The sequence below is a fragment of the Diabrotica undecimpunctata genome, chromosome 4, assembly GCF_040954645.1.
Source record: "Diabrotica undecimpunctata isolate CICGRU chromosome 4, icDiaUnde3, whole genome shotgun sequence".
Lineage (NCBI taxonomy): Eukaryota > Metazoa > Arthropoda > Insecta > Coleoptera > Chrysomelidae > Diabrotica > Diabrotica undecimpunctata.
In genome coordinates this window covers 28,696,467-28,714,706 of record NC_092806.1, presented here as the reverse complement: position 1 = coordinate 28,714,706, position 18,240 = coordinate 28,696,467, and the positions used below count along the sequence as shown (strand labels likewise).

At 35.0% G+C, this 18,240-nt stretch overlaps 1 protein-coding gene across 2 annotated transcripts in view; it reads right to left on the bottom strand.

Moving 5' to 3' along the window:
- Positions 1–18,240, bottom strand: part of Hml (hemolectin) — a 98,960-nt gene that overhangs the window by 4,973 nt on the left and 75,747 nt on the right. For both annotated transcript variants that reach the window (XM_072529235.1, XM_072529236.1), the window contains 13 exons: positions 16,543–16,814; positions 15,155–15,348; positions 14,853–15,067; positions 14,448–14,767; positions 14,125–14,370; positions 13,762–14,052; positions 13,075–13,615; positions 12,817–12,993; positions 10,704–11,018; positions 10,504–10,644; positions 7,753–8,045; positions 7,459–7,605; positions 4,203–4,322 (listed from right to left, as the gene is read on the bottom strand). In XM_072529235.1, coding sequence (XP_072385336.1) covers positions 4,203–4,322; positions 7,459–7,605; positions 7,753–8,045; positions 10,504–10,644; positions 10,704–11,018; positions 12,817–12,993; positions 13,075–13,615; positions 13,762–14,052; positions 14,125–14,370; positions 14,448–14,767; positions 14,853–15,067; positions 15,155–15,348; positions 16,543–16,814 — 3,272 coding nt within the window. The remainder of the gene's footprint in view (positions 1–4,202; positions 4,323–7,458; positions 7,606–7,752; positions 8,046–10,503; positions 10,645–10,703; positions 11,019–12,816; positions 12,994–13,074; positions 13,616–13,761; positions 14,053–14,124; positions 14,371–14,447; positions 14,768–14,852; positions 15,068–15,154; positions 15,349–16,542; positions 16,815–18,240) is intronic.

Here is an 18,240-nt window from a genome sequence, read left to right as displayed (position 1 = left end):
ATAAATTGTTTCGATCGATTATTATAATTATCTGTATCTGTACGGTGTCGTTATGGAGTACCTATATCAAAATAATATTTTATTTGTATTAATAGGGGAACATGGGGGAATGACACTCACGTGTGTAGTGCCACTCAGACCGATTTACCACGAAAATCATAATACAAACACGATTTGGCAACGCTAGCTTGTCTGTTCCATTATGATTGTGCTAACTTGTGTTTAATGGTAAGTACCGTGTTTTTACAGTTACTAATATAATTTTGACGTAGGTATATTAATCAATATTCATGTAGATTTTCGTAAATATTTTCAGTTTAGAGAACAGACATACTGTTAAGTATGTCTGTTCTAGTCTATTGTCTATTGATCATTAGTTAATAAAGTGGGGTAATGCCACTCACTATGAGCGGGACTACTCCATAGCGAGGGTAGTTACCCTAAATTGAATATCGTTATCTGTGTGGTTTTCAATATTTTTTTTTTAAAAATAAAATTAAAGACAGTCAAGATTTCCTTTCACGCAAAAATGAAAGCCTATGAATAACTGTTCTGATGAGCTTTATTTTAAAGCGAAATACGTATCAACAGATACATAGACTATTTTTGCGTGAAAGGAAATCTTGACTGTCTTTAATTTTATTTTTATTCGGATCTACTCTGTATGAGTACAAGAAACCAATTCGCTAACGATTTCTGCTTAGCTGAGGAGACATGTCGTGGAATGCAAATTTTAGATTCCCCATGTCTCTATTAACATCTTTATCAGCGTCTGTTATACCTTGCATTTATAGAAGGTTCAGATTAAGGCAGTTATCAGAATTGTGTTTCGAAACTATTTTACGGATTTTTTTTTCCTTTTAAAATGCCCCGTAAAAGAAAAAGGACCACGCAAATTTCTTCTCGGTCAGTTAAGGTGATGGAAAGTACTTTGCAGTCTATTCAAAATGGGACAAGTATTCGAAGTGCTAGCAAGAGATATGGCGTTTCTTATAGTTCAGTCAGAGATAAAAGTCGAACTGACCTATGAATTCCCGCTAGATTAGAACGTTCTGCAACATTTACAAAACATGAAGAAACGAAAATTGCAAACCAAGTTTTAATTTTGTCAAAACAATTTTATGGGATATCCCAAAAAGGCATGTGATATATGAATACGCAAAAAACTAAGCATATATTTAATATGCTAACTCAATTTGCTGGTGTAGACTGGATGTATAGTTTCCTTAGAAGAAAACCTAGTTTAAGTTTAAGGAAACCAGAACCAACAAGTGAAGGCATTCAATAGGTATGAAGTTCAGCTATTTTTCTCCAACCTCAAAGTCTTAATGGAGCAGTATAAATTTAGTTCTTCGAGAATATTTAACTACGGTCCAAAATCCTTGCAATATTCTGGCACAAAATGACAAAAACAAGTTGATGTTGCAAGTAGTTGGGAGCGAGGTAAAAACCACATTGTGTGCTGCGCAGTTAGTGCCTCTCGAGTCTTTATTCCACCAATGTTTATATATTTCAGACAGCGTATGATGCCATTATTAGAACGAAGAGGCCTTCCTGAGTCTATCTATTGATGCAGTAAGTCAGGTTGGGTCACTGAACATTTATTTCTTGAATGGCTTCAACACTTCATAACTACGTCGCATAAGTCATGCATCGATTGTTAATACTTCCCTTAATAGTTATTAATTCTGCAAAAACAATGGAATACACATGCTTTCATTACCACCACATACGTCCCACAAGATGCAGCCACTGGATTTAACAGTTTTTGGCTAATTAAAAATAGCATGGTAGAGAAATGGACATCTTTACAAAATATTACACCATAGGACTTAGCATCATTGATTAACATGGTATCGCTACAGTAGAGAACGCAGTTGAAGGATTCGAGGTGACTGGTATATGTCCTGTTAATCCAAAAGTGTTCAGTGACGAAGACTTTCTGGCGTCTGATACTTTAAAAGATTCGTAGATTCTGAAAGTAAATTGAGCAATGCAAGAAAGAAATCAAAGATCTTTAAGTCCAAGCTTTGGTTTACAGACAGTAATCCAAATAAATGTATCTCCAGAATCAAACATATCATTTACAGAAGTAATACCAATACCCGGACCATCAAATACCCAAAAAAAACTTTAAGACGGAAACAACATTCACAGATTCTGACTCGAACACCCTTTAAAAGTAGAGTGTAAGTAAAATTTCGAAACAATCTCCACCAATAAAGAAATCGAAAAGAGATGTGAAAGCAAGCGTCTTCATCTTTTGATGAAAGTGTAGATGAAAATGAACTCTGCGATGATGACGAACTTGACAAACCAAATGAATACTGCATAAACTTCAATGAATTTGGTAAAGATGATGAGATATGGTTTAGGCGCAGAATTTGCGCTAGATGGATTCATTAAGAGTGTAGTGGCTGCAAAAAAGTAAAAGTGTATATTTGGGACTTTTCTTAAGAATACCAATGCATATATATCATAAAAAGGCAACTGAGCGGTATTACCCCAGACTTCTCGCAAATGACACTCAGTGTACGTTGTTCTTAATATTTTTTTATTCGTTAAAACATTAGGTTTAAGTTTTTTTTTATTTTACTTGTAGTGAAAGTCCTCCTTCTCCTTAGTCGTAATCCCTTTTGGGATTTGGTGACACCATCAGGCTTTTACAGTTTTTGCACGATTTCTCTCTATCCTTCTCTGTCCTGGGCTAGTTGTTCGGCTTCATGTAACCCTTGGTTAATCAGTATTTTTGTTTGATCTACCCAACGGCTTGGAGATCTTCCCCTAGGTCTCTTTCCTTCAACTCTACCCTTGACCATCAGTTTTTCCATCGTGCCTGTTCTTCTAGCAATGTATCCAAAATACTGCAAATATCTCTGTTGTAGTTGTTTAAGCAATCTATCCTTTACTTTAAGTTGTTCTAATATCGATACGTTAATGCGATGATCAATCTAGGATATTCTCAACATGCGGCGGTATACCCACATTTCAAAAGCGTCCAGTTTATTTTTATCCGCTTTCTTTAAGGTCCACGTCCACGATGCATATGTCGCTATGGGAAAAATGAGCGCCCTTACCAGCCTTAGTTTTGTGTGTATTGTTATGCTAGAATTTTTCCAAATTGCTACTAGTTTCATCATAGCTGTTCTAGCAATAGTCAACCTTTTACGTATCTCTCTGTCACACCCTCCGTCATTTGTTATTAGGGACACCAGGTATATGAAACTATTTACTACTTCAAAGCCCCCAATTTCTTTAATGTGTTGAAGATTATTCCGAGCTCTGTCTACTATCATGTCTTTGTCTTACTCCTATTTAGCTGTAGTCCATATATTTTGCTTTTTTTCCATTTCTTCTTGTTTTGCCGCGATTATTAAAGTGTCATCTGCATATCTCAAGTTATTGATTTTTTGACCGCCTACTGATATTCCGCCCTTCCATCCGTCTAGTACCTTTCGCATAATGTGTTCGCTGTAGATATTAAACAGAGTTGGCGAGATTATGCATCCCTGCCTGATACCTGCCTTTATTCTGAAATGATCGGAATGGGTGTTGTTTATTTTTACTGTGCACTTATTATTTTCATATAGATTTCTAATTAGTAGAATTAAGTGGTGGGGTGTTCCCATTTCAGCTAGTATGAACCATAATTGCTGCCATTTGACTTTATCGAAGACCTTTGTGTAATCAACAAGCACATCAGTGTAGTGAAAGTACTTGGAATAAAATGTATAATTTTATATTTTACATCTTATTTTTCCTATTTGTCTAAATAAAATTAGATATCCTTGTTAAGTGAATGGCCCCATGCTCACTACTATTATTCAGTACATACATTTATCAGTGTTAGCCTTAAATTATTAAATAATATATTTTATTGATTAAACACTATCATAATATTGTTAATATATTTCGACAAGAAATGAAAATCGATTAACATTATTAATTAGAATAAAAAAATTATAGATTATTTGTATAGTAAACAAGTAATGATGCCTAACATGTTGATCAAAACAGTACAAAACTATTGTTTCAACATGGCGGCTGCGCATGCACTCGTTCCATAATGAAAAGGCCCATACCAAAGAATACAGACGCATATGTGTCTATATTCTTTGCCCATACTACCAAACCATAAATTTAGCTACATAAAGTAGGTATGGTTCAGATTTAACAATAAGTGTAAGAGTAAAAATATTTACCTTTGCACATTTAGTCTTGCAGAACTGGACGGATTCTTGAAGGACAAGTTCTTGTTCTCCTTTTTCATTACATTTGTAGCTCTTGCATTTATCATCTGCTGAGGGCCATGTTTCTCCAACCTAATAAAAATAAAGAATATTAAGTATAAAATAAAAAGGTAAAAATATAAAGCAAAAACAGAAGACGAAGTACAAATAAGTGGTAAAAGTGTTATAATGTAATCAAAATGTTTTTGCATAATAAACACTTTTCTTTTTTTACTTGTGCAGGTCAAACTTGGACCCCAAGTGGCGTATAGGGAAATGCCTATTAGTATAAATACCGTGAAAATAAAATACACGCTTAAACCAAAAATAGCAAACATAGTCTAACTTATAGTAAGCGGCTGTAAACAGTAAAGGTCGTGGCATATTATCGTGCACGTTGCGTTTCCAGCACATAGCGTTTAGTTTCCGAAAAATATAATTTAAATGGTTTTAAATATGAACAACTCACACTGTCCGGAACGTAGCGTTTCGGACACTTAACGTTTCCGTTCAGTATATTCGAAAACAATATTTTACTGATGCCGACGGCTACGTAACGAGTCGTAACCGGTTGGTAACGATAATGTGAATTAGATATCCGTCGTTTTCCCTCCGTTGTTTATTTAGGTATCTGTTTGATTTTGATACAGAATATTTAAAAAAATAATTTTCGAGGCTATTTTGTCATTTATGCATGTGTTTTTATTGCTTTGTGACAATTAATCACGGAAGTGATAAACAATTAGGACTTTTGTACGGAATTGATACCTCTTCTTTTTAAAAAATACTTTTTGCTTTGATATGTATGGCTTCGTTAAATGTAGTATTTTGTTTTTTAACTGAAGGTGTAATTAAATTTAAAACATATTTAAACTAAATATTATTCATTCTAAAATATCCATAATATTTTTCATCGTCATCAATTAATTCTCTGTATAAAGTCCAGTAGTCACCTTCCTTCTTCCTTTCTCTTAGCATTGAATGTACTTCAAACCTTCTTTTTAACACAGTTTTTCATTCCTCATCGTTAAGTAGAAGAGCAATTGCACATAATTTTTGTCGAGAAAAGCGATATCATATCTTCACCGAACCAAACTTAAACGTTCTATGTATGAAAATGTGAACGCGCAGTCCGATTGCTCGAGTGGAAGGGCTACGTTCCGGAAACTATACGTGCACAATAATATGCCGCGACCTTATGATCCAAAATGGGCGGCTAAACTCGTCAACTGCCAAGTACGGTGTTTTAAAGGTCAAAACCCTTTAAATAAAAAACGACCATGACAGATCATAAAACCATATTACCACAGGTGAGTAGAATTAGAGATCCAAAACCTTACGGTCGCCAAAAGCTAGAGAGATCAAAACTTAAAACATCGCAGTAGCAACTTTATATATATATATATATATATATATATATATATATATATATATATATATATATATATATATATATATATATATATATATATAACGAGTTTATTACAGCTGTCGCCGTTTCTCGCAACCTAGCTTCCAACGCTTGCGATCGTTCCAGTCATCTACTTGTAGACCCCTATCTTCCATTGCACCTTTAACTTCTTGTCTCCACGATCTTCTTGGTCTTCCCTTTTTCCTGCGTTTGGGGGAGATCCACTGTAATATTCTCTTTGGCCATCGTTGATCATTCATCCTTTCTACATGGCCATACCATTTCAGCGTTTTGCATTCTATAGTTTCCAGGACGTCAATGTCTATGCCCATACGCTCTCTGATTTCAGTATTCCTTACTCTATCTTTTCTAGTGAGTTGGCAACATCTTCTCCATTTCATTTCCATTGCTTTTCCATTGCTTTCAAAGCTCTGAACCATATGTAGCAATGCTTTCTATGATACTTTTGTATATCCTAATTTTTGTGTTTCGGGTGATGTGGTTATTCCAAAGTATACTATTCAGTTGACGTATTGCTGAATTTCCTTGACCAATTCTAGTAGCTATTTCTTTTGTATTCCGACCATTGTTTGTAATGTTTACACCGAGATATTTATAGCTATCAGTATTTTGAATTTGTTTGCTTCCTAGTTCTAAGTGCTTTCCTTCACCTCCCACTACTACGTACTCTGTTTTTGATGGATTAATTGATAAGCCCCACTTAGTATATTCTTCATCTATTTTTCGTAACATGTAGTGGATATCATCTTGATCTTCTGCAAGTATTACTTGGTCATCAGCAAAATGCAAGCTGTACAGTGTATGGTCTCCAATTTTAACACCCATAGGTTCACATTTTCTGTTCCAAATATCCAAAACCCCCTCCAAATAAATCTTAAAGAGTGTAGGTGCAATGCAGCAGCCTTGGCGAAGTCCTATGGTCACTTTTATCTTTTTTGTCACTTTTTGTCCAATCTTCATTACATTCGTCATATCATCGTACAACTCCCGTACAGCATTAATGTAAATCGGTGGAATATTCTTGTCTTCTAGCACCTGCCATAGCTTGGCTAATGGGACACTGTCATACGCTTTTTGAAGATCAATAAATACCATGTGTGTCTCCATATTATGTTCCAAACGCTTTTCTATTGTTTGTTTTAGGCAGAACACATTGTCTATACAAGAACGACCAGCACGAAAGCCACTCTGATCTTCAGCGTCTTCGCAGCAATCTTCAATTCGGCTTTTAGCAGTAGCAACTTACAACTGCCAATTGTTAGTATCAAATTACCAACCAGCAGTAGAAAATGAACTTAAGAAAATTACGTAGAACATACTAGATATATGTGAAATAAAAGATACTCTACTTCAAGCGAAGGAAAAACAAAAGCCAACAGGGGTAGGTTTTCTTATACATCCAAGTTAGTCTCTAGTTATGAAAACAAATCTGACAGAATAGTGATTATCACACTAAAAATCTACGGTAATCAACAGCTCAAAATTTTCTAAATATGTGCCCCAACAACAGATTGCAATAATGAGGAAATCGAAGCATTTTCAGAAGACTCATCCGGAACCATTGAAGAAAATAAATGTACCTCTGCCCTAGTTACGGGAGATTTAAATTATTGGAAAACAAAGTTCGGGGTATAATAATGTATACTACGTGATCTGACGTATCCTTCGTAGTCTGTACGAATTTTTGAAGAAAGTGATCTTACTAACGTAGTTTGTACGAATTTTTGAAGAAAGTGATCTTACTAACATTTATAGATGGTACTATTACTGTAAGTGATGTATTAACAAATTTCTCACCTTAACAATATTGCCGTCAACTTTGCAAGCTGTCTTCACGTGTTTGGGACAACACTGTCCTTTGACAATCTCTTCTTGAATAACAAAGTTTTTGTTATCTTCTTCAGATATTACCGGACAGTTAGTAAGTTGAGCTCGAACTTGAATCTAAAAAGACAAATAATATTAGATCACAAATGAATAAACTATAATTAAAAATGTTCTAGATATTTAATTTACTTTTTAATTAAAGTTTATAGCAAAGAATCATTTAGAAATCGAAGATGTGATATTTGAATATTTAATAATACTTACCAAACCTTCAACATCTGTGCAAACATATTTGGTACAAGCATCTGGAGATGACCATTCTTCTCCAATTTCATAGATGGTTCCTTCAACAACACAAGCGATTTGTTTGCAGTATCCGCAACATTCTTTGGATTCCAAAGTTGGTGCGACGTATTCAAATCCATAATCGCAATTGACTTCACAATGTTTGACTTGGTTCTGTTTCTGAATATATCCGGCATCAGATTTGACACACATAATAGACGTACAGTAGTCACCTTCCATATACCATGTGTCTCCTACTTCTTGTACTTTACCTAAAAATAAAAATTTTATTTAAAAAACAATAATAATAGAGAATAATAATATATAATAATAAAAACCTATGGGAATTTTGGTCAGTTCTTATGTCAGGCGAGGCCCGCTACCAAGGGAACATCAATAAATTACATTGTAAGGAAGAGGGGAGACTTTGCATTTTACAGAAATAACATTGATTTTTTTTTAAAATCACTGAAAAGGGAGGTCATGACTTGCAAATTCGACGTCGCCGGGTGGACCTCGACGCTTTACGAAAAAAGAGTGAAAGGGTATTAAAAAGTAAAAACTTTTTACGACGTAGTTTGTAGATGTTCTCCAATGGGAATGCTATCTGAATATTTGGAGCAGTCCAACCCTTTCTAACGGTATCATGCGTGTCATACCATGTATCACCTAAATAATGAATTGTTCGGTTTTGGTCTCGATATTCTTGAATTTTTTCTAAATAGTGTAAACGCCAATGTACTATCCCCTTACTTTCTAATAGTCACTCGTTTATCAATGATTTTCTATTTAAGTCAAAGTTTTTTCAGCCATCTGCGCAAAGTAATTTTATGGCAGATTCTTCCCAGTGCAATAAGTTTGGTGTATACAAGATCAGCTTTTTTTGTATTCCTCGTAAACCAAATTCCTTAATTCCATTTAGCAGTCACGATATTAAGATGTTTCGGTTTAGCAGCATCCAATCTTGTTTTTCTCTTTTTAATATACCTCTTCACAATGTCGCGCATAGTAGAACACGGAATTCCTGTTAGAAAGGGCGCTTTTCTTATGATACTGCTTTTACAACTATTTTCAGGATCATTTTGCAGATTTTTGTAAAAGCGCATACAAATTTTTTAGTACGGATCATTAAAAAAATCCTTTGATGACAACTGAACGAAAAATTTGTAAGTCCAGTCTTTAAGGATAAGTACTTGCCGGTATTTTAACAATCGCATTACTCGTTGTAAATTCGTCATTTTATAACTTAAAGTAAACACTTGCATATTATTACAGTTAAAATTATTAGATGGTAAATATTAAGCAAAAGAAATTAAACTTTTTTTCTACTTTTAAGAAAAAAAAAGTTCATTAGCGAAACCGAATTAAACATTATGCTGCACATTATATTTAAAACATTATTTGGTTTAAACATCTCATTTTGGTAGTAAAAAATATCTTAATTTGTCTAGACTTTACCTACTTGTAAAAGTGCTATTTGTTTGAATTTGCCGACGGACGATAGATAGATGGAGGCAACTTTACTTTTAAAAATTTTAATCTGTAATTTTCAATGAAATCTTAGCCATTTATATTACGTACTCTGAATTTTCATTAAAATATTTAAAAATTGTTTCATTTTTATTTATTATAATACTAATTGAACAAATGATATAAAAAGGCTTAAATGTGAAGGTAAAGGTCGGTTTTCACGCTACGTCTTATTGTACGTTTTGTTGGATAGGACAAATCCTATACAATAAAACGTGGCATGTAAACAGCAAAACGTACGTCTTGTCGAATCGAAATGAAATCCAAGGTCAGATCGTAGAAATGATGGGAGGAGCATAGTTTGGCGAGAACTGATAGGATAAAACGTTACGTGAAAATACATGTTCAGACAAGTCGTCCGATCTTGACTTATTTGACGACTAGTTCCATTGCAGTCCGTTTCATTTTTCCCAAAAAAAGCCTAATAATGTCAGATTTGCGGCAATGCACCCACGATTTTCTCGGGGAATTTATTGAATTGTATAAAAGTTTTTAAGTAGTTATGTTTTAAAACCAAGTAGATTGCATTACAGGTTTCAGGAATTATTTGGCTTAACGCTGGTTTGGATATTATGATTGTGAACTCCAAGTCCTTGACGCTGCGTCCTGTTGTAAGATATCTGAGAGTTGCTGTGAGTCTTTCGTGGGGTGTAATGGCTTTTCTCATGAGGTGTCTTATTTCAATATGTATGTTGTTACAAACTCTAGCAATTGACAATAGGCTGAGGTGTCCATTCGAAAATAATTGCGCCAGTCATCTGGTTCGCCTCTTTTAGTAACGAGACGTGGGAATACTTGCTTCTTTTTAGAAGCCCACTCTCTTGACCATCTTGTCTTTTCCCTCTTCATCCCCTTTTTCCTCAGTCGTAGTATCTTTATAGTTCAAAAAATAAAAGAAAGCAGCCGTGTTTCCTTCATAATAAAAAAAAACACTAAACAAACTTCACACAACTCAAGACTCTGAATGAGGTAGAAAACGGAAGGAAAAACGTAGTGTTTATACACTGGACAAAACGTACATTTTGTCGTACGTTTTATATGACCCACAAAACGTACAATAAGACGTAGTGTGAAAACGGGCCTTAAGAAACATGTTTTCCCAAAAAACCAGTTTGAATCGACTTTTTCGACTGAGCTACTACGCGATAACAGCTATTATCATTTTAGTTTAATTATTATAGACAAATAAACAAATCTTACCGTTGTATTTGCAAGCAACTCGTTTGTATGTAGGACAACACTGCTGGTAGACGTATTCGGCAATTAATTCGTAATCATCAAAGTCTGAGCTCTGTTCCATGATGGGGCAATTGGTCTTGGAGCACGATGTAATGAAGGCGTCTAAAAAATAATTTCAAATAAATGAAATGCTAAAATATGTTTAAATATCTACAACTTACTGTTATTACTGTTGTGTAGACACTTGCAAGTTCTACAGGGTCCGTCATTCCAGGTGTCATTAGCGTTCTTAAGCAGTTTTTGTTTTTCCAAGTCGTTCAATGGACGTTCACCACCTTCAGCGGCAGATGTGAATCCAGTTTCAGCGATACATTTTTCTGGAGCTTCGCAAGAGTAGGTTGGACAACATTTGCCTTCTTCTATCTTAACCGAGTAGAATGGTGGACAGGGTTCTATGACTGGACATCTGTCTTTCTTGCAAACATAGTTGATGACTGGACAACAGCTGCTGTTTGTGTCAATTTCTTTGACGTATCCTAAAATTAGAGATAACGGAATAATAATCAATACTGAAATATACAAACATTTTTTAAATTTAGATAAGTATATACATCAGTTCCGATAATGCGGAAAGCTACTGAGGACTGGAACGGTGGCATCACCATTGGCGGGAAGAAGATTTGCAACTTGAGATATGCAGATGATACTACTATCCTCGCTAGTTCTGAAGCTGAATTGATTCACCTGCTACAACGGATAGAAGACGTAAGCTTAACGATGGGCCTTAAAATAAACAGAGATAAAACGAGAATCATGATAATTGACAGAGCTAACAACAATCAAAATCATCTGGTCATGATAAACAATATCGCTGTTTATCTGGTCATGATAAATTTGTGTATCTGGGCTCATTAATAACCAACAAAGGAGCCTGTACTGAAGATATAAAGCGGCGGTCAGCAATCGCAAAAAGCGCTATGGCAAAATTAACAAAAACCATGAAATAACTACCGATACAAAAATGAGACTAGTAAGAAGTCTAGTTTTTCCAGTTTTTACTTATGCATGGGAATGCTGGACCCTTACTGAGAAAGACAAAAAGAACATAGATGTATTTGAGATGTACTGCTGGAGACGAATGTTGAAAATACCATGGGTGCCCCGAAGAACAAATGAATCCATACTGGACCAGCTAAACATAAAGAAAAGACTAAGAACACAAATATCAGAACAAATACTAAGCTATTTTGGACATGTGCTTCGAAGAAATGGTCTTGAAAAACTCACCATCCAGGGAAAAGTAGAAGGCAAAAGAAATAGAGGTAGATCTCCCACACGATACACGGACCATATTGTTGCTACCATTGGCGCTCCATTGTCAGAATGTGCTAGAAGATAGAAAAACGTGGAGGAACATTGGGAAATTTAGCTAATAGCTTCATGATATCACGATACCTGCATCAGGTCAACGACTAAGAAGAAGAAGAAGATACATCAATTATATTAAAATATATGGATAATATTTTAATATTGCAACGTATCATGGCTCAAGAATCTAAAGTGGTGAGATCTGAGGTTGCCGCAATAGAAATCTAAATGAAATAAAAGAAATATTTACAAATATTTAATTTATACCTTGTTAAACCACTTAGTCGACTTAGTTTGTCTTCAAAGTAGATAAATGATGTGTTGCAGTACACTTTTTTGTATTTTACGTTTAAACTCAGATGATTTTTAGTTTAACATCAGATAGTTTTTAAATTTTAAAACGCCGGCTACACTCTCGATCGAAGTTCTTCAGATAAAGTGTCGAAGTGAAGTTAATCGAGGCGAGGTGACTCTCTACATACTCGTGAAGTCGAGTACTGTAGTGACAGTTCGTATTCGAACTTCGGGCCCTTTGACTCGAACGCGAAAACCTGGCAGAAAAATCCCTCAGACAGAATGGAAGTAGAACGAGGCGAAGCGAAGTCGCATGAAGTACCTGTATACACTCTCGTACTCGCTGAACTTCGATCAACTTCGCGAGTAGTATAGGGGCCGCTTAAAAAATTATAATAGTGATAAACATGATTTCACTACCGATGGTTTAATTAGGTGATTTAGAAATCACTACCATTCCTTGCTAACTTCGATAACTGTGACAAGTAACCATATTATATCAAATATTAATTTCACCGCCACGTCTTACAAAACGTGTATATATAATAAATTTTATGATATCACGGTCACTGATTATGGCGTGATTTAAAAATCACCATGTTCGCCATCGCTAATTTATAAATATCGAAATTATTGGTAAAAACTAAATTAAACTGAAATTTCTGTACTGACCTGGTTCCAGTGGTTCTGTTGAAGTAAGATCAATTTCTTCACATTCTTCTAGAGGTTTGCACTCACAAATGTAAGATTGGCAGCCATTTGATTTGGTAGTAAGTCTGGTCACTTGATCCTTACCACACACCAAGTTTTGTGGAGGTTCGCAAGTTGGTGAGAAAGTAGGTCCAGGAACTAGAAATAAAAAATATATAGTATTTTATGTACTACTCGTATACTGAAATATGCAAAAATCTGAAACACTTCAGTACTTACTGCAAGTATATTTGTCACAGCATTCGTCTGCAGCGGTTGGTACTTTGACGGCATTATATCCGTGTTCACAAATAGTCGATGGATCAACACATTCTTGTTTTTGACATTCCAAGTTGGTACCTTGGCACTTACATTTTGTGCATTTGTCCTTCTTCCATACATCTCCAGGATGATGTCCTTCGTTGTCACAAGTTATACATTCTCTTGTTGTAACACAAGTCTCGTTTAATAGAACCTTTCCTTTAGGACAGAAGCAGCCCTCAGTAGGAATATTCCTCTTTCCTCCCTTTATACCTCCTTTGGTGCCCTCTATGATAGTCTCGCAAGTTTCCGGATGAGCTGGTCCGCATGGTGAGTAGAACAAACCAGGAGCACATACTGGAGCTGGGCAAAGATCGTTTCTCCAGTTGACACAGAAGCCAAACTTGGCACAGTCTTTGGCGTATGCTTCAAGGGCAGCGCAAGATTCGGCTGGATCTCCCTTGCAAGTATCCCTTTGACACCAATCCAAGTATGAAGTTGGGTCCAAAAGGTTTGCACACTAAAAATTAAAATTAATACGTTATTATTTTGGATATCAAACGTTTGGTTTGACAAATCTACATGTTATTTGTGTCATAATATATAAATCTTGCTGTTTATTTTTTAATTTGTTATTTAGTTTCGCAATTAACATATTACAATTACCTTTCCAAATTTGTTTATATCCAATAATTGTTCGCATGGATCAGGTTGTGTGGGATCTGGTACGCATGTTTCTTCTTTCTCAGCGCCACATTCTTCTTTGTTTTGAGGAAGACCTTCGTACAGCCAGCTCAATCCAAAGTCTAAATCATCTTTAGGTTGATTTCCATCCGGTTTTTTGAAGTCATCCTTTGGTTTTCCATTGCAGTTACCGCAAATACCTTCAAGCTTTCCTTCGAAGATGTAAGATGGTGCCTTAACACTGGATGCAAGTGTTGGGTAGGTTACTAATACCTATAAGGATATAAGTATAAATAAAATAAATTTAATTATAAGAATATAGATTTAATGATTGATTTTATTTACCTCAACTTGGATCGTAGGCAAAAGAACCTTCATATCGCCATTTGAATCTCTGTGAACGTTTACGACGTGCTTAACTTCAGAATAATCATCAATTACTTCTCCGTCCATGATAAGTTTTAATCTTGGTCTATTTTCGTCCTTAAGAACATGTATTTTGTGGCCTTGGTATAGGATGGTGATTTTTCCTATACACATCTTATGGTTACCTCCTTTAGAGCTTGCACATGGGTGGTTAGTAACAAGAACCTATAAAAAAATGATTTAACTACCTAACGTTCAAAAGAACATAAGTTTTTTCTTATTTGAATGCTATAAATTTATACCTGGAATTGATGTTCCTGTCCAATACTTGCAACTTCATCCCTTGACATGACATAGACACAATTTCCATTGATGGTGAATTCGTTATCATCGTAAGTGACGTAAGTTACATGAGGTAGAAGGTCACATTCGCAATTCTTACAGCTAGATGGAGGAATACATTTGTCTCCTTCTTTGACGTAGCCAGGAGGACAGTAACAACCAGGGAAACACATATCACTGACTTTAGGACATACGCTTGGATCAGAGAAGGTGTTACAGCTTGGTTCGCATCTTCTTTGGTAACAATCTTGGAAGATCAATGGAGCTTCACATTCAGTAGCTAAAATTAGAAATTTGGTTATTACAAAACTCGATATTGTGCTTAAAGACAATTATATGAATAAGAAGAGTAATTGTTTACTTACGGCAATTTTGTTCTACTCTCCAATCAGATATATCAACAGATGGGTCTTTGGAAAGACATTCGACAACAAAGTTTTGTAAAGCTTCACATTTGCATGATTCTTCTGCTGTAGAGTCTTCGGCCGCGTGTTCTAAGCAAGTACATGTTGTTTCCAAACATTTTGATAAGAACGATTCAACATCTAATACATGGGCACACTTGTCGAGAGATTGCTCCCTAAAAATTACAGTTTATAATACTTAGACAAATTCAAAGTCTTTTATTTTAAGAAACCAAAAATATCAAGATTCAAATCCTACATACCTGACTTTGTTACAGATCTGCCATGCTTGGTTCTGTTTTTCATCTGGGCAAGATTTAGCTTCACAAATTTGAGGTTGATCGTGCGATAGAGCCCAACTATCTCCAAATTCTTCAGTAGTCTTACTCAAGCCACCATCAGGCTTTCTCTTGTCTCCTTCTTTCTCGCCATCGAAGTAACCACACAAACCATCAACCTAAAACATCACATTACAATTAATCATCTGTTTAAAAAATCTTAATAACTTCAATGGCTGGTATATATAATAAAAAAAGTTCGTACAAGCTTTGCTTAAAGATAATAATACTTCTCAAAGAAAAATTTCTTGTATTTGGCTGTATACCATACATCACAAAAATTTTATTTAAAAAATCCTTTATAAAAGGTATAATAATATAAAAACCACATCTGGCTACATTACAGAACGTTTTCCGAATGAATATTGCATCATCAGTGCTTTTCCTGAAATAAGTATCACCACTTTAATTTAAGCAAACGTAGAAGTTAAATTTTGATTAGGGTTTTAACAAAAATGTGGTTTAATACTTACTAGGTTTGCATGTTTGAAGCATAATTGTATGTTTTACATAAATATAATTGGATTTAAATAATGAATAAATAAAATAAGATAGTATGTGTATAATAAACTTGCTTAGCATAATTCAAAAACAAAAAAATTTTAATTCCTTAGAGACGAAAACACTAAGGCTATAAATTTTTGGACTTTTTCTCCTTACTCAATGAAAATGTCCTAGATGGCCTACATGAAGGAGGTAACTACAACAATGCATAATTTTGGAAGATTAACATATGAAGGAGCGAGAAATTGCTAACGTAGTAAGGAAATGGAAGGAAGGAAGGCGCTGGATCCATTTTTACCATGAAAAAGCTTTGACCAGGATGATTTCTGCGTGTACTCACTCTGGTTCGGAAATGTATTCGTATGATATTTTCCGAAAATTGCTTAGAGAATTTTAAGAAAATCAAAAGTGACTTTATGCATTGATGAATGGTAATTATTAAACATAAATTAATTCACTCTTACACATCCTTTATCAAAGAGCAGTCTAAAATGTGAATAAAAGCTGACTTTTTAGCTACAAAGAAGGCTAGGAAGGTGACATTGGTGGAATATACCATAGAGTCGAGTACGAGAGATGCGGAAGTTATTTATGGTGATTGACTATTTTGAAAAATATAAAACCGTACCTGGAGAATACTAATTTCGACTTCTAATGCAAGTAAACGCAAGTATTCGTAAAAATATACTCTGCTTATAAAAGAAAACATTCTTTTCATCTACAATCTTTATAATGCTAGCTTGATATCGTAACCATTGAATGAACTGGTTTCTTAGTATTACTATTACTATCCTATTAACTTTATTTACCTTTTCGATAAGTTCTTGATCGACTCCAATCTTGACGTCAGCATCGTGATTCCAAACAACCCAGAAACCATATTTGGTTGAAGTGAATAAGACGGTATTACCAACTTGTTGCAGTGAGAAGTCATCCTGTCTTTCAGCTAGTTTGATAGCTTGGTCCAAGGTGTAGGTGTATCCGTCATATTCCATAGAGAAGTCAGGGTGGATAATGAATTGTTGCCAGTCATGTTGAATGATTAGGTCTCTAGAGCAAGTGGTTGTGCAGGCCTTTCTCACTGAAATAATTGGGATTTTTTAATAACCTTTTGAATTAAATAATTTCTATACATTATCTTAATTTTTTTATGATCTTTCTTACAAACATTACAAATTTTGTTTCTGTCAACAATTTAAGTTTGATAAGCCACAAGAAATTAATTTTGTTATCCTACTGATTTTAACAACCAGACCAATTTGGTAATAAGACATGGGTTTAGAATTTTTAATTGTATTAAAATGACATTAAAACCAGATACTGCAAGCTCCGTGGCTTTGATGCAAGATTGACGTAGCCAGGTGCTGACGTTGAAAAGTCGTACTGATCAAAGAGTCATTCAGTGGTTTAATCAAAACGGCAGTTACACTAGAAGATGATGATCAGACCGTAGGAGGACAATATTTGATTGCTCCGTGTTTAAAAAATAGATATTTAACTTTAATTGAGCTGGCAAATCGCCTCCCCGAAGTCCGAATTGTGGAAAAACAGTTCGTCGAGGACTTCATGAAGCGAATTTATTATCCAGAAGACTAGCCCTAATGTCCACAACCGTCCGTGGAACACCGTAGAGCTCGATTTGCTTTTGCAAGGGAACACGAAAATTGGAATTACGCAGATTGCCGTAATGTTTTGTTCTCCGATGAGTCCAGGTTTTACTTAAGGTCACCGGACGTCCTCGAAGGAATCGGGACAAAAAAGGATACCGATTAGCTCAATGCAGTATTGCCGACAGAATAACTCATCAAGGAGGCACATTTATGGTTTGGACTGGTATAAGTTCCGATGCCAGTATTGACTTAGTTCTTGTATATTGAGGTTCTCAATATGATATGAGTTATGATAAGAGTAAGGTATATAATAACCGTTTTAGATGAACATGTGGTAGCGTTTGCACCATTCATAGGATCCAATTTTATTTTTATGGACGATAACGCGCGTCCCCACCGTGCTAGAATCGTTAATGAAGACTTAGAAGAACTCTTTATTGTCCGTAAGAATTGGCCAGCTTTTAGCCCCGATCTCAATCCAATCAAACAACTATGTGACACATTGGGAAGATAAATTTAAGTTCGATTACCCCGTCCAAACAACTTGCCTGAGCTTAGTGCCGCTCTTTAGACAATATGGGAAGAATTTGACCAACTTCATGTTTGCCCGAGGAGAAAATACTAGATATTAATAACAAATAACATAAACATAACAAATTTTGTTACAACCGTTTTTCTATTAACCATAAATCCACTTTTCACTTGTTCCATTTTAGAATAATGCCATATTATATATTTATAAGTGATTCTTATTTACATTTAATGTTCCTCCTTAAATCTATGTCCAATCTGTAACTGACATCTCCAGAAATGTGTCTTCTTTTCTATAAAATATGCGTGGATTGGAGTTTTAGCACCTGAGTGTACATTGTCCAATACCTTTTCAAAGAATTGGAT